At 38.4% G+C, this 14149-nt stretch overlaps 1 protein-coding gene across 1 annotated transcript in view; it reads right to left on the minus strand.

Annotated features, from left to right (window-relative positions):
- Window positions 1-10186: 10186 nt before the first annotated feature.
- PLA2G4F (phospholipase A2 group IVF) overlaps window positions 10187-14149 on the minus strand; it is a 29256-nt gene continuing 25293 nt past the window's right edge. The window contains exons 19-21 of the mRNA XM_065839720.2: window positions 13663-13829; window positions 12870-13056; window positions 10187-11707 (exon numbers count right to left, since the gene is read on the minus strand). Coding sequence (XP_065695792.2) covers window positions 11478-11707; window positions 12870-13056; window positions 13663-13829 — 584 coding nt within the window. The 3' untranslated portion in view covers window positions 10187-11477. The remainder of the gene's footprint in view (window positions 11708-12869; window positions 13057-13662; window positions 13830-14149) is intronic.

Consider the following 14149-nt stretch of genomic DNA (forward strand, 5'->3'; position numbering starts at 1 on the left):
TTTTTTTAAGAATTCTTAAGAGATGCAAACCTCCATTCTTTGATCCTCAAATACTCCAGCTTTACAGAACCAAAGGAGAACAAGAACAGCATTTGTCATCAGAGGAGCACCTGGATTAGATGCTCTGGACAAGCAGAAGTGTCAGACCTCCAGACAGAAAGCAGCATCTCTGAGGTGGTTTTGAGAGTGAAGATCAGCTTTAGAGACACAGTTGTTATCTCCTCTGAACGAGTGCCACCTAAGGGCTGTAGGAAGAGAAAGAACATACAGAAACAACAAGCATTTAGGAAGTCCTCAGGAACCCCACAGAATTACACATAAGATGAATGAAACAATCTCATGATCACTGGGCTGTTTCCTAAGGGAAACAGAGGTGACAAAATAAGGCTTCTTGGGATATTGACACAACACAGCTTGAGGATTTTGCACAGGCCTCTGAGTCAGTGTCAATAGTGCAAAGCAAGGAACAAAAATCAGGTATTAAGGTGAAAGGCAGAGAATAAGTGTACAGCTGACTGAAAAGTGCATTAAGCATGTATACTTTTGTGCCACTCAGAACAGAGCAGGATCCATAAATACTTTTGACTTCCTATGCTCTTTGTGCATATTTTTAGAAACACAGTAATGTAAGAAAGAAAAAGTAGCTATTGTTGTTTCTATTGACAGCCCAATAGTCAGTTCCCCTAGCATTTCCATGTCTTTCCAGCACCATGAAAAGTACCTTAAAAATTGCAGGATTTGCTAATAAATGCACCTTTTAAAGGATAATTGAACTTCCCAATGCTTCTGCTAAATATCAGTACTGACTTAAGCAGATACAAAAATAAAAATACCAAAGCAGTCTTCCTGTCATTGAAAATACACACCATTTGAATTCAACACATCTGTGAAAGCAAAACACAATTATGCCTCTAGAATAATTACATTTCAATCAGCAATAGATACGTGGTTCTCTGACGATTAAGTAGAGAGACAGGGGATATTGTCCCCAACACCTGACCAAACTGTGAGACAAAACCTTTAATTGGCTGCTAATCGAACGGAGCCCACTTCCATTTCCTGATGTGCCCTGTGAGCTCTACAGGACAGCGACCTCTGCATGTAACCCCAGGTACATGCCATCTGGCACAGTTCAACCAGAACACACATTTTTCTGATTTTTGTCCCCCCCTCTCATACTGCTTTAATGTTATTGACACATTTTAAATGAACCTATTGTTTAATATTTTCCTCAGAGCACCATATTCATTGTTATGCAGATTTCAGTAATGTATCCACAATTCGCACATAACGCATGATGAAACTTTCTGTGTTTCACAATAGAATAATTAATGAGGCTGTCCAGATGTTATGTTCTAGAACAGTCCATTACAAAACACAGGTTAGCTTCTGCAGACAAAGCATTCACAAAACACTTGTAAAATGTGGTCCCATCCACTCTGAAGCTACTCACTGGCCCAGCTTCTCATTTCCAGCTCTGCTTTTCAGCTTTCCTGATTTGCTACCAGCAAAAGAAAAAAAAAAAATCCCTGGTGAGTTGGGAAATAATCTTAACAGCAGGGGAGCTCCATTGCTCTACAGTTTTAGTGACTGGCTGTGTGGTGGAATGCTAAAGGAAAAATATCCCCATACCCTACATGTGTAAAACATGGATATGCCTGCAATGAGACAATTAAAACTGATGAGGGCATAACAATGCTATGGTTTACAATGGGTGCATTATAGTTCAGGTTTACATGCATATAGCTGCCTTGCAATGAGAATCCTTAGCACTGGAAGTGGAAAAGTATGTATTGCAAAGATGGGGAGACTGGTTAACCTCACAACAATATTGCAGAAGCCTACTTTAATTTGTACTTATTACAAAACAGAAGGAAATGTTTGTGATGGTCAGGATTGGCATGGCCAGTAACCAAAATTTCCATCTGTAATTTTCTGAGCAGCTTTCATTCTCCTCCGAGTTATCACAGCCAGTTAATCAAGCTCTGCAGCTCTATGTGTTTACGCTTAAGGTAAACTCAGCCTGATAATTACATCAACACCCTTGATTGAAACTACGTAAGGCATGAATCATAGTCCCTCTGGAATTCTCATCACAGTTTCTGGTTTGTAGGACATTAGAGAACTCTTAGCTGAGCTATGATGGTTAGCAACTCAATAACCAGTTGACCAAAAGCACTGCCAAGCTTAACTTCAATTGTGGATAAAAATGCAACAGTCAAAATCATGGGCATGATTGGACACCCGCAAGACTACAGCAGGGAACAGAATCATTTTGGTTGGAAGAGACCCTTAAGATCATCGAGTCCAACCATAACCTGACTCTAGCAGTAAACCACATCCCTAAGAAACTTCATCTATATGTCTTTTAAACACTTTCAGGGATGGTGACTCCACCACTTCCCTGGGCAGCCTGTTCTACTGTTTCACAACCCCAAGATGGGGTATACAACAAAGCTTGTAATTTACAAAGCTTATAGTCAGTAAAAGAATGTTTCCCAGGTCTCTCCTGTATTACTAACCCAAATTCTAACTGACATACTTTTCCCTGAAATTGTAAGATTCTTCTGTCAGATACAGTTCATTACAGAGAGGTTTGCTCAGACATTTGCAAGAAATAGGATAGTAATAGATATCATTTTATGGTATGCCCACTAAAGACAGCAGCCTACTCTTGCAACAGGCTACATGTTCCTGTAGCTCAAGGTCTTGTATTATGGTATTTTAAGATTATAATTACAGCAGATGATTCTTTGTTGAGAAGCGGGTAGAGAGTCATTGCAGTATCACGTAAGAGGGCACCATCTCCCTTTCATGCATTTGGAAAATGTGACAGGTATGAAAGAGCATACAGCTAAACCACAGACTGTACAATTCAGGACACAGTTTCATGCATCACCAACAAAACACCAGTGGTGATGGCCTTAGCGGGGGGAATCTGTGCTGTGAAAATGAAAGCTCAATAGAAGTGAGGTTTGAGAATATTGCTGTGATCTTCCCCCTACTCTTCAGTTTGATATTTGGGAAATCCACAATCAGAACCTAGTCTCATGGAGAAAAGAGTTATCAATATTTGTTCATGCAATAAAGAATGTTTTCATAGATTAGAGAAGCAATCTCACGCTTTTGTGCAAGCTTACTGAGCTCTAGTACTGTTTCACCAGGAGAGTCAGAATTGGAAGAGGAATTTTTATATATATTCTATATAAATATTAGAATATGTAAAGAGACATCTTCAAGTGCACTAATTTGCTCTGTAGGCCACAAGAACAACAATTTCTCACAGTTGTGCTTTAATTATAACATTGTGCTAAGGAGGGAGCAGCACAGGGATATGCATGATCACATTCCTTTGGACAGCAAGCAAGCTTATTAGTATCACCATGAATTACTAAAAATTAGGCCACAAAGTTCCATTCAACAGCACATGGCAGGCTCCTCACCTTTCTCTCAGGAAAGATTCCACATTCAACTGTTATATTTCTTCTCCTTTCCTTTCAGAGACATACATGGGTCACCTGAATACATAATCAACCTCAGAGACCATCCAGAATTGGATTTTCCAAACAGTAATTCCTCAAATACATCTTCACATTGGGTCTGGCCATCTGTTGGTGAAGCCGCACTTCTGACACAGATGTCATTTGATTTTCGTAATATGTCTTCTCTCCCACTATGTCTCAACTTGTTGCCATCGAGAGTATCTTAACTCCAAGAGAAGTAGAAAGGAAAGTGAAAACTATTCCTGGGTGAAAAGGCAGTATTCTGTTTTCTCAGCTTCATTCAGAACACAATATTTTCACCAAAATACACACTCAGCTGATCTGTGAAGACAGCACTTCTAAGGTTACCCTCAACCAATTTTTCACATGCAGCAGGGATTCTCTTAGGGCTCACTGTGCTGCAGGAGGACTATATACACCAAATTATCATGGTTATGATTCATAAATGGGACTAAGCTGGAGGAGACTGGAAGGAGAGCAAGTACTACCCTCAAGCTGTCAGAAAGCTTATTCACCATATCTGCAGGCAGCCAAATGAAGCAGGAGCAACAAGGTTTGTGACTGAATTCCTGTGTTACTGCACATCCAAGGTAGTGAAATAAACATCTACTTGAATTCCTGAAGAAACTCTGCAGCAAGCAAATACTTGCCCTGAAGTAAAATAGCATTATCTCTGTCAGTGTGAGGGATTCGTGTCTGAAGGCCATTATAGCTGCAAATGCCTGAGACAATGTTGAGGCTTCCATTGACTTCATTTCACAGCCCACCCCTCCCAATGGAAGCTAAAAACCCTTATACATACACTGCTGAGAGGGAACGCAACGAAAATTGGTGTGCTTCAATGTTTCATTTCCTAAAAGTACAATATTATATAGGAAGGTTTAAGAGTAGTCTGAGTAAAATCTCATTGTCCGAGTACCTGGACAAGGAGCATGGTGCCTTTTTTTGTTGTTTTGTTTTTTACAACAATAAATGTACTTTTTCCCTGAAAATTCATGTTGGGCAATTTTATGTTGTTTCAGCTACTGCAGGAGTTTTTATTTTAAGGAGAAAACAATACAGGCTCCCTTTGCTTTTATACAGTTTAGAAAGATATCAGCATTTCTCTTCCCACAGGTTGCTGAGCTCTGATCACAAACCCAGAAGATATGTTACAATGGAACACAGGTTAATAATGTTGACATACCTTTTTATAAATAGTTATATTAATTCATCAGCTTCTACCTTATATGTCCCCCAATAAGTCAGCCTAACCATTGTCAAGTCTTTCATAGATGCCACAAAACCCTGAAACACTCTTTTCATGTTCAGCCTAAGTTTATTCCTTAGCATATTTGTTCTCACACCTACGCTGGCCTTCTAGCTCTACCTCCCTTCTCTAGATTGCTTTCAGAAAGAGTAGACAGGTCCATTCTCAAGTGTTGCTGTGACAAGCAAATTAGCCCACAGTCATCTGGTATCCTCTCAAATGGCATGTTTTCCCTTTCCCATACTTCCTCATACACGCATCTGCTACAAGTTTGTGTTCCTGAAACACAGATAACCAGTCAATGCACACTGTTCTACATGAGACCTTACCAGAACTTTGTTCAACAGTATTAGTATTTCCCTCTTTCCACTGGAAATGTTTCAGCTTCCAACACCTCTGGATCTCATCACCTTTTCCAAAGCCATGTCATATCAATATCATGTTCTGATTAGAAATTGCTTCCTATTTTTGTCTTTTTCCCTTTCACAGTGTTGAGTAAAGTGTCTCATCTGGCAACTGAGCACAAATGTGTGACTAAAAGTGTGGTCTGCTGTAATATTTGCCACATCAAAAGCAATACAGATAGTACCACTTCTTAGTTTAATATTTTTCGGTGTGATTCCAGACACATTTTTCATCTACTAGAGTTAATAATACTGTAAAGATTTTGCACAGCACTATAAACAGGTAAAGTCCAATATAAATAACATCATTCGGCTTGTAAATAAATTTATTGGAAAAATGAAAAAAAAAGTCTTCAACTGTCCTGCTCCAAAATACATCATGCTTAAGAGATCGATATCTTCCCTTCCCTGCTCCAGCATTTTCCCAGGCAATGCTTGTCCACGGACACTGAACCCTTTAACACTTCCGCTCCACAGAGCTGGCACAACATCAGGCCACCAGTGGTCTGCCCTCTCTGCTACCACTTATCACCAGATTCTGCTCCCTCCTTAGCCCCAGCTCTGCTGTTTATCTGGTGCTGCCCTGAGCAATCAGATAAAGCAGCATAAATTTTAACTTCATAGTAGCATGGTGCTTGCATTTTAAGTTTCATTCCACTTTGAATCACTGCAGTTACAATAAGACCTGTGTTTGGGACGTGACTGGAGATGCAGTCAGAAGATCTGCTACCACACAGCAGTTTGACCTTGACACTAGAAAACAAACAAGCAGTTCTTTTCATATGAAGCCACTGTTTACTTAATAGCATATGATATCCTGTTAGTCATTTTATACTGTTTCTTCACTACTTCAGGCTTCAAAAATCCACAATAAAATTTGTATTATAAAAATATTTCAAAGCATTTTATTTAAAAAAATCAATTTATTGTTTACTTATACAGTAGCAGCAACACAGAGAGCAATTAATTATAAAATCTTAGTCACTAAGCACTATAGCTGAAAAGAAGGTTCAGTTATAGAAGCTTCTCGCTACTTAGAATATAACTTGGTCATTGTCTGTGGAGGAAAAGAAACCCATATTTTTGTGACTGCAAACTGGTCTTTGTCCATGACAACCCGGCAACACCACACGAGGAAAGCTACCTTATCTGTAACACCTGTTTATACAAACAGGTAGCATTGCAGGTTCAGGTAGTATATCCTTTTTTAAGGGTGATGGTAGTTGAAAGATCAAGTTGCTAGAGCTGGAAGTACCAGGTTAATTCACTAAATTCAAATCAAAACCAAAAGTTGGGGGGTTTTTAACTGTTTTTAAGTGATTCTGGTGTAGGGACAGCAAAGTGAAATTATTGCGATTTAAGTGTAAATCAATTTAATTCACTGGTACAACCTCTAATTCTTACTAAAATAATCAAAACCACGACAGTTCTTCACCTTGACAATTTTGTCACTTTCAATTTCTCATTGGGTTTTCCACATTTTTAAGGCTCTTTAGGAAGTAATTCTGGTATTATCTTGCTCATCCTCCCCTAGTAAACACCAGCTGTGAGGTTTACTTTGTTGCCTTTGTTTCACCCATGAGCTCTCAACCTATTTATCACTATTTTTCAAAGACAGCTTTGTGCAGTTAATCCATTTTTTACATGTCTAAGGACTGCATGAGTAAATTCCATGAACTAGATATACTAACCCACGAAGCTTCCAGATGGATCATCCTTTTGTTTCTTCCTTACCCTTTGGAAACTCATCACCCTGGAAACGGCTGTCCAGCCTTATTTTTCTGCAAATCATCCCACGTCATCTTCTACAGACTAAGTAGTAGTTTAATACTTCGCCCTTCTTTAAGTACTAACTTCCTGCCATATTTTGCTAGGTTTATCATGGCCTTTTACATATATTCACAAAACACTTTATTTTCTTGTTCTTTTCTTGTTCTCTGTATTTTAAAAATTATTTTATGTAGGACTACAAAAATCTATTTTACCTGCAACAGAGGAAAAAGCATTCCTGAAGAGCTGTTACTTCTTGCACATAAATTAAGCTATTTTGGTGTGTAAATCCAGGATCATTTAAATGTTTATCACTGATACCGATAATTTACTCTGAACATTTATGAAGAACTAGAATAAGCCAGGTTATCCTGCCACAGGGTAAATACAATAGTGCCATTAAAAAAAGTTACTTGGGACCCAGTTTCTCCACCTCCTTTGATGTCTTCAGTTGTTCCCAGAGTGCAGTCAGTACCCGCTCGACAACTCCATGATCATGTGAATCTTGTCTCTACCTGCTACTCCAACAACAGACTCTGTCCCACTCACACACACCTTTTGTCTGCAAACATAAGCCGTGCATGGCTCTGACCTTGTCTGCCTTGCTCAGCTGGACCTCAAGCCCACAGCACTAATATCAGCAAGTGTAGTAACCCAGGTAAATTTTAGACCATTGAATTTAGTTAGTTTTCTGTTAGGAATCCCTTGACAGCCTGGAGCTGCCCCAGCAGCTTCCAGGAACCCAAAACCAACAACCAGAAGCATCAGACAGAGCCGGGACTACACACAAAGGCTCAGTGCAAGGACAACTGCCCTGCACTTAGCCTCAAGGTGTACTAGGAGCTAGATGCAACTGAAAGTTGTAGGACTCGGATTTTTCTTGCAGTGTGGCTTAGACAGTGATTTTGAGCAACATATTTGAAAGAAATGAAAGACAGAAACGGTAGCTAAGTGAATAGCTGCTCATAGAAAGAGGGAACAGTCATGATCAGGATCCTGTGCACGTTTCTACAACAGTATTACCGTATGGATTAAAATAAATCAATTAAAATTTTAATACCATTCAGTGTTAGGATTGCTGCAGCATCAACATCAGCTATATATGGCCCTCAAGTGCTACACACCAAATTTGTTCTTTTGGACAATCTGAGACACAGAGAAGGGAAGGAGTAAGAGAAACTGAACTGAAAGTTTCTGTAGCTCTCCTGGGATAACAGTTGGTAACAGCAGTTCCAAGCCTCTGCATACTCTCACTAGAGTAGAATATGAAATATTTTTAATTATTCACTGGATTAACATGAAGATATGGTCCAAGGTCCCTTCATCAAGAACACCGAGTCAGTAAAATATTTGTTGTGGTTTTTTCCCTCCACTATCCAGTAATCTTCCAGTGCCCGTGTACACATATAAACACATTAAATTGTGGAATACATAAATTCTACTATGATAAGCTTTTAATGAAAGCCTTAATTAATAAAAAGTGTTTCAATGGACCCTGCATTATATATTAAAAAAAGACTGAAAGGGATGCATGAGTTATCAAATCCAACAGGTGCAGACAGTGACAGAATAATCAAGAAAAGTTATGTGAACTTCCCTTTCCCTGAACCACCACAAAGCAGGGCCGCAAAACATTTCCCAGAACCTCACGATAAATTTTATCTGTCGGAAAATCAAAAGCCACAATTACAACAGAGCAAAGACTACATCAAGGACACCATTTCACATTCCACTTCCTAGTAAGAGAAGGAAATTTGGCAAGTAGAATTCTGTGCTGCTCTGAAGTAGTTCATGTCCTGCAGGACACCATAGGATAGTGATAAAAAAAACTTAATGTGTTAATAAATTTCCATTTGAACACTCATATGAGTTGTTAAGCATTCTTGGCAAATAAGCAAGTATTTGATACGAGGATACTCATACCACTGTGTGAGTAGCTTGGATTATAAAGGAGAATGAATCTTGAGAAGTATATGATTAGCTGAGTGCACTCTGTTTCAGAATAATCAATTTTCACCAACCAGGCCTCCCTGGGAATAAAGCTAAGACATCAGGAAAACAGGTTATCCTGCAGGCTGGTTTTGTGCACATCTTGTTTCCAGATAAACATGCAGCCCTCATGCACACCTGTTCTTGTAAATCTAAAGAGCAAGACTTGAGCACCCATGCAAGATCTTCCTAAGAACAACAAAAAAAGCTAGCATATTTCTCACATTTTCAGAGCTCCTTTCCCACTATTTCTCCCAAATGCTCCTTTGACTTGGAATGCCAGACTGATTTCTCCTTAAAAACTGGGCTTCAACTTAGATCTCAGGAAAAAAGACACATTCCTGCTACAAGACAAGAATGATTTTAACAAGATTGAAGAACACGTGCTGTATAGTGCAAGCACAGACTTGGACAACTCTCCTGCTGTAATATGGAGTTTCAAATGAGGTGACTACTTACACACCAGTTTAGGAATTTAAAATTAACTATCAGGGTCCCATATATTCTTCCAACAAAGAAGCCCTATGACTGCAGAAGAACTCATGGAGAACCTGTGCCTTAACAGAGTCCAGTATATGCCTGGCAAATGTAAGTAGATACAGCTTTTGGAGAAAAACATTCCACTTTCCCATCTATATGCTGGTATCTGAATACCTGTATCTCCACAGTGTCCAAGCATCTCCAATTAGGAAAGGACCTCAAAAAACAAGAAAGCAGAAGTAAATCAAACCATGCAGTTTAACTCAGACTCAAATCATGGGGGAAAAAAAAATAAAAATTAAAAAAATTACAACTCGGGAGGAACAAAGGAAACTCTCATCCCACTACAAACAAATAGTCAAAGGCATGGCATGGTAACAGGCTGAAAGGCAGCTGAGACAATAATACTTAATCTTATGTGGAAAGATATACAAAAGTCACTCAGCAAATACAACAGATGCCCAGACCCTACAAGACAGATAGCTGTGTGACACCCATGAAAAAGAAAAATGATAACATTATCTTGCTGTCTCTCCTATTTAAGCTCAAATAAATAAATGCTAAGGACATAAAGGCTACATCCTTGCATATATCAAGTAAGTTTAATCACCCAGATGAAGTCAGTGTTTGAAATACATCTAAGAATTTCAGTTTTGAGCCATGCTTCCTCAAAGCAAAGTCTCACAATGAAGAAATTACTTTCTACTGCTGTGTAGCACCAGTCCAGGATGGACTTGGTAAGTCACTTTCCTACTGTCAGATATCCAAATATAACAAAAGACACCATGCAATGTAGTATTACAATGACTTTTTAACTTACTTTTTATTGGAATAAGGAAAAATATATAAAAAGTGTTCATATTGTGAAAAGCACATTAGCAAAACTAACATTTATTAAAACAAACACATTAAAAACATATCAAGAATCATACTAATTTATAAGCATTTACATCATTTCAGAACAGACAAATTTCCTGCCTCCAGCTTTCAAATACAAAATCAGTACATTCAGATCAATGTAAAAGCCACAAAAGTAAACAGTGTTTGCCATCCTTCTGCATTAGGTATTTTCCAACTGTATAATTCAATACTTTTCTTTGAGCTTTCTGCAAAGTCAGGTGACTTCCATGCCACAGCATAGCAGCATCTGACATTATTTTATTCATTCACATTCATAACGTGTGCCTACCTTGAATACTGATGTTTTTAAAAAATATAGACACACAGAAATTCCATGAACAAAGGTCTGGCTGAATTGCAAGCCCAAGTGTAAAGAAAAAAATATCTAACTCGGAGTCTTCAAAGGAGTCTTCCTTCCTCTTACACAGAAAGAGAAAGATGGGATTCATAGCATTTTTAAAGTTTCATCAGCTTGTGATGACTGAACTGTAGGAAGAAGCAACACAATCCCAGCATGTGTCTTTAACTGTTAAATACAAAAAAGGGAACTATTATTTTCTCGAAAACAAATGGTTACCGAAGAAAGGTACTGAACATCTAGGAGATTAAAAACCATTATAATTCCTGAGAAGGATAGGAAGGAAATGTCACAGAGATCTTTGAAACCATGACTGGCAAATATGGAAAACAGATAATGACGTTCAGTCTTGAAAGTACTCAAGCATCAGCCACCAGCAAGTTGAAAGCAAAAGGACACATTTCCTCTTCCAGTGCATAGTTACAACTTACTGAGCCAGATGATGTAAATTGTAAAAGTGCAGGGAGGGAGCTGTGCCCTTCACAAAAAGAGGTGCTCCACTCAGTGGAGTTTGGAAGATTATTCTCCAGATGCTTGAACTGTTTGGACAGACCTCCCTAGTCATCTGGTATCAGCCACCGTAAGATGAGATACTGGGCTAGATAATTCCTTACTCTTCCTCACATGACAAAACAACCACCACGTACTGTACATCCCTTGAGTTTTTGTAAGAGCATCTGTTGTCTGGAATAGATTTTCAGTGTCATGTGTGCTAATCCCTTCCTAAGGCGACAGTTTCCAGCTTTTAGTTTTCAGCATCCCATCTTGAACCACATGGCTTTTGTAGACTGCAGCCTGGCCATACCCTCAGCTATGGAAGCTGCTCATGTATTGGATGTATTGATGATATTCTTCAACTTTCTCCTTTGCAGAGCCAAGTTCAGGGTTTTGAAGAGAGCATCCTTGCTGTTCAGAACATTGTAGCGATTCACCTCCACTAACCTGCTGAAATCGTATGGCTCAAAGGTGAAATTTAGTGTACGGTAAGGAGAATCTTTCCCCTCAATCACAAAGTCACCGAAGGATTTATCCTCTTCTGACTCACGTTTAACTCCTGCAGCAAGGAAGAAAAAAAAAACAAACAACAACAACACCAACACCCCAAAACAAAACAAAAAACAACAAACCAAACAACCAATCAAGCAACCACAACACCAAAAAACCCAAACAAACAAAAAAACCACTACACACGGATATCACAGATAACTGTTGAACCTTAACTTTTTCCCCAAATCTCCTCCTCAGAGATTTCAGCTCTTTCAGGATCCCAAATGGTTGGAAGCTGAAGGTAAAGCATTATTAGTCTTTCTACTTCCACTAGACTCCAAAATGCATGACTAAAACACGTTTTTATTGTGATAATTTTTTAGTGCATCCATGATCATCATGCTCAAAATAGGAAATACAAAGCTCAATTCCTCATGGCAGTGCTGTTCTACACTAAAAGACATTAACACCCTGAGTTCAACTGACCTTAGGAGGTTAGTATATACTCTTCAAAATAACGGTAACTTGTGGTTTTAGCACCTTTCCATTGAATATAAATACCAATCTTGAAAGACTAAAATCAAAGTAACTTGCTAAAACCACTTTTGTTTGTTGCGATTATAAGAAATGGCAGTCCTATTCAAGCTCAATACTTCAAAACTCTTCATCAATGATGAGGAAATGCAGCCAGGGTCTGGCAACCATTATAGTGTTAATAAAGGTAACATGAATGGAATGCCTTAGATCTCCCTTGCCCCCATCAGTCCTGCACATTATTTTCTGTGTATTCCAAAGGTTTTCTTCAGGACCCTGTTTCCTCTCAGCATGGGAGAAATAGGACACTGAATTTTATCTGTCTCTTCTTAAAATATAGCTTTATGTTTCACCCTAGTGCTCTTGCTCAATAGATTTGTAGTGCCTTCTCATATACTCAGAATAATCAGAAGTAACAAAATCAGGTATCAAAGCAGACAGATTCAGAAAGAAGCAAAAATATCATCCAATTATGATTCTTCCAGCCTTCTGATTTTTATAATTTTTTTAATTGTCAGCCTCTTTTCCCACTCTCCCTTCCAAAATACTAGTGGAAGCTGATTCCACCTTAAATGAAAGTAAAAATTTAATAATTACAGGGTAATACTAAGAAGAATGAAAGGACAAACACTAAGCCCACTGAATTTTCCCCATCAACACACCCAAAGGGTTGTAAAAATAGCTCTTTAAGATACCTGGAGCTTTGTATTTCTGGAAGGTGTCATTCACCAATGGGAAATGAAGCACAATTGGAGCCTTTGGATTGTTATCATCCACAAACATGTAACACTCTTTTGGCTTCTTTTCATCTTCCTCACTCAATTTGATTTTTGGAAAAGGAATTTCCCGCTCCTCACAATATGTCTGAGTCAGCTCTAAAACCTGTTGTCAAAGAACAAAAATAATTTCAACAGAATAACAGCAACACCTCTAAGATCATCTAACCACAGTCTTGGAAGCGAGAGAGACTTTCACACACACAAAAAAAAGTGACAGAAATCCAACTTCAAATTGGCAGAAACAATTTCTCTGGTTGGTGATACAGGAGAAGAATGAAGAGCAGAACTGAGAACTGCTGCTAAACATCAATAGTATGCAGCTGAAAATTTTTATGTTTTGTTACTCTAAATATATTCACCTTCACAGTTCTGCACTTTAAAAGAAACACACATATATACAGGAAATAACTTGTTTGCATGAAGAAAGTCACTAATAGCTACCTTTCCATTAGAAGTGTACATCCAAGTAACAAGGATCATATGAGCTAAGCAAATACTCTTATTTTAGGTAATTATCTACTTCAGCTTCTGAAAAGTTTTGAATCTTATTACAGCTATCAATTTCCATGTCCTCATGATATTCACAGTAAAAAACATAGTACAACAATATTCGAAAGAGGTAAGGATTTATTTTAATGCACTCTTTCATTAGTTTGTATCGGCCATCGTGAATATGATTCTGTGCCTTTATCTCAGCCACATCTCTCACCTCAAAGGGAGACTCCCAGGAAAAATTGAATGACAAGATAACATCCACATCCCTCTCTGGCTGAAGGACCAAAGGAAAGGGAGAGTTGATAGAAAAGCCACCATCCACTAAATACAAGCTCTCTTCCATTGGGGTCAGCTGGTTGGGAAATGCATCCAGATGAGTTCCTGGAAGACATTCCAAGTAATACAAGTAACTATAATGATTCATTACACATCTCCTGGTACAAGCAACAAACAAAGCTTATGCTGGGGCTATAAGAAGAAAAAAAAAAAAAAACAAACATTCCTACATGCACATTCATCTGAGACTGACCTGTGAAGTCTGATGCTTGCTTTATATAACAGAACATAAAGAATGGATCAAATTTTTTGCTATGGTGTAAGGTATAAATTCCCTGACTTCAGTGGAATGAAGTCAAGCTCACTTATGTTCTGTAATGTTGACTGTTACAGAATATTAACACACTATTTTATATCCTAGATAC

The sequence above is a fragment of the Patagioenas fasciata genome, chromosome 5 (assembly GCF_037038585.1).
Source record: "Patagioenas fasciata isolate bPatFas1 chromosome 5, bPatFas1.hap1, whole genome shotgun sequence".
Taxonomy (NCBI): Eukaryota; Metazoa; Chordata; class Aves; order Columbiformes; family Columbidae; genus Patagioenas; species Patagioenas fasciata.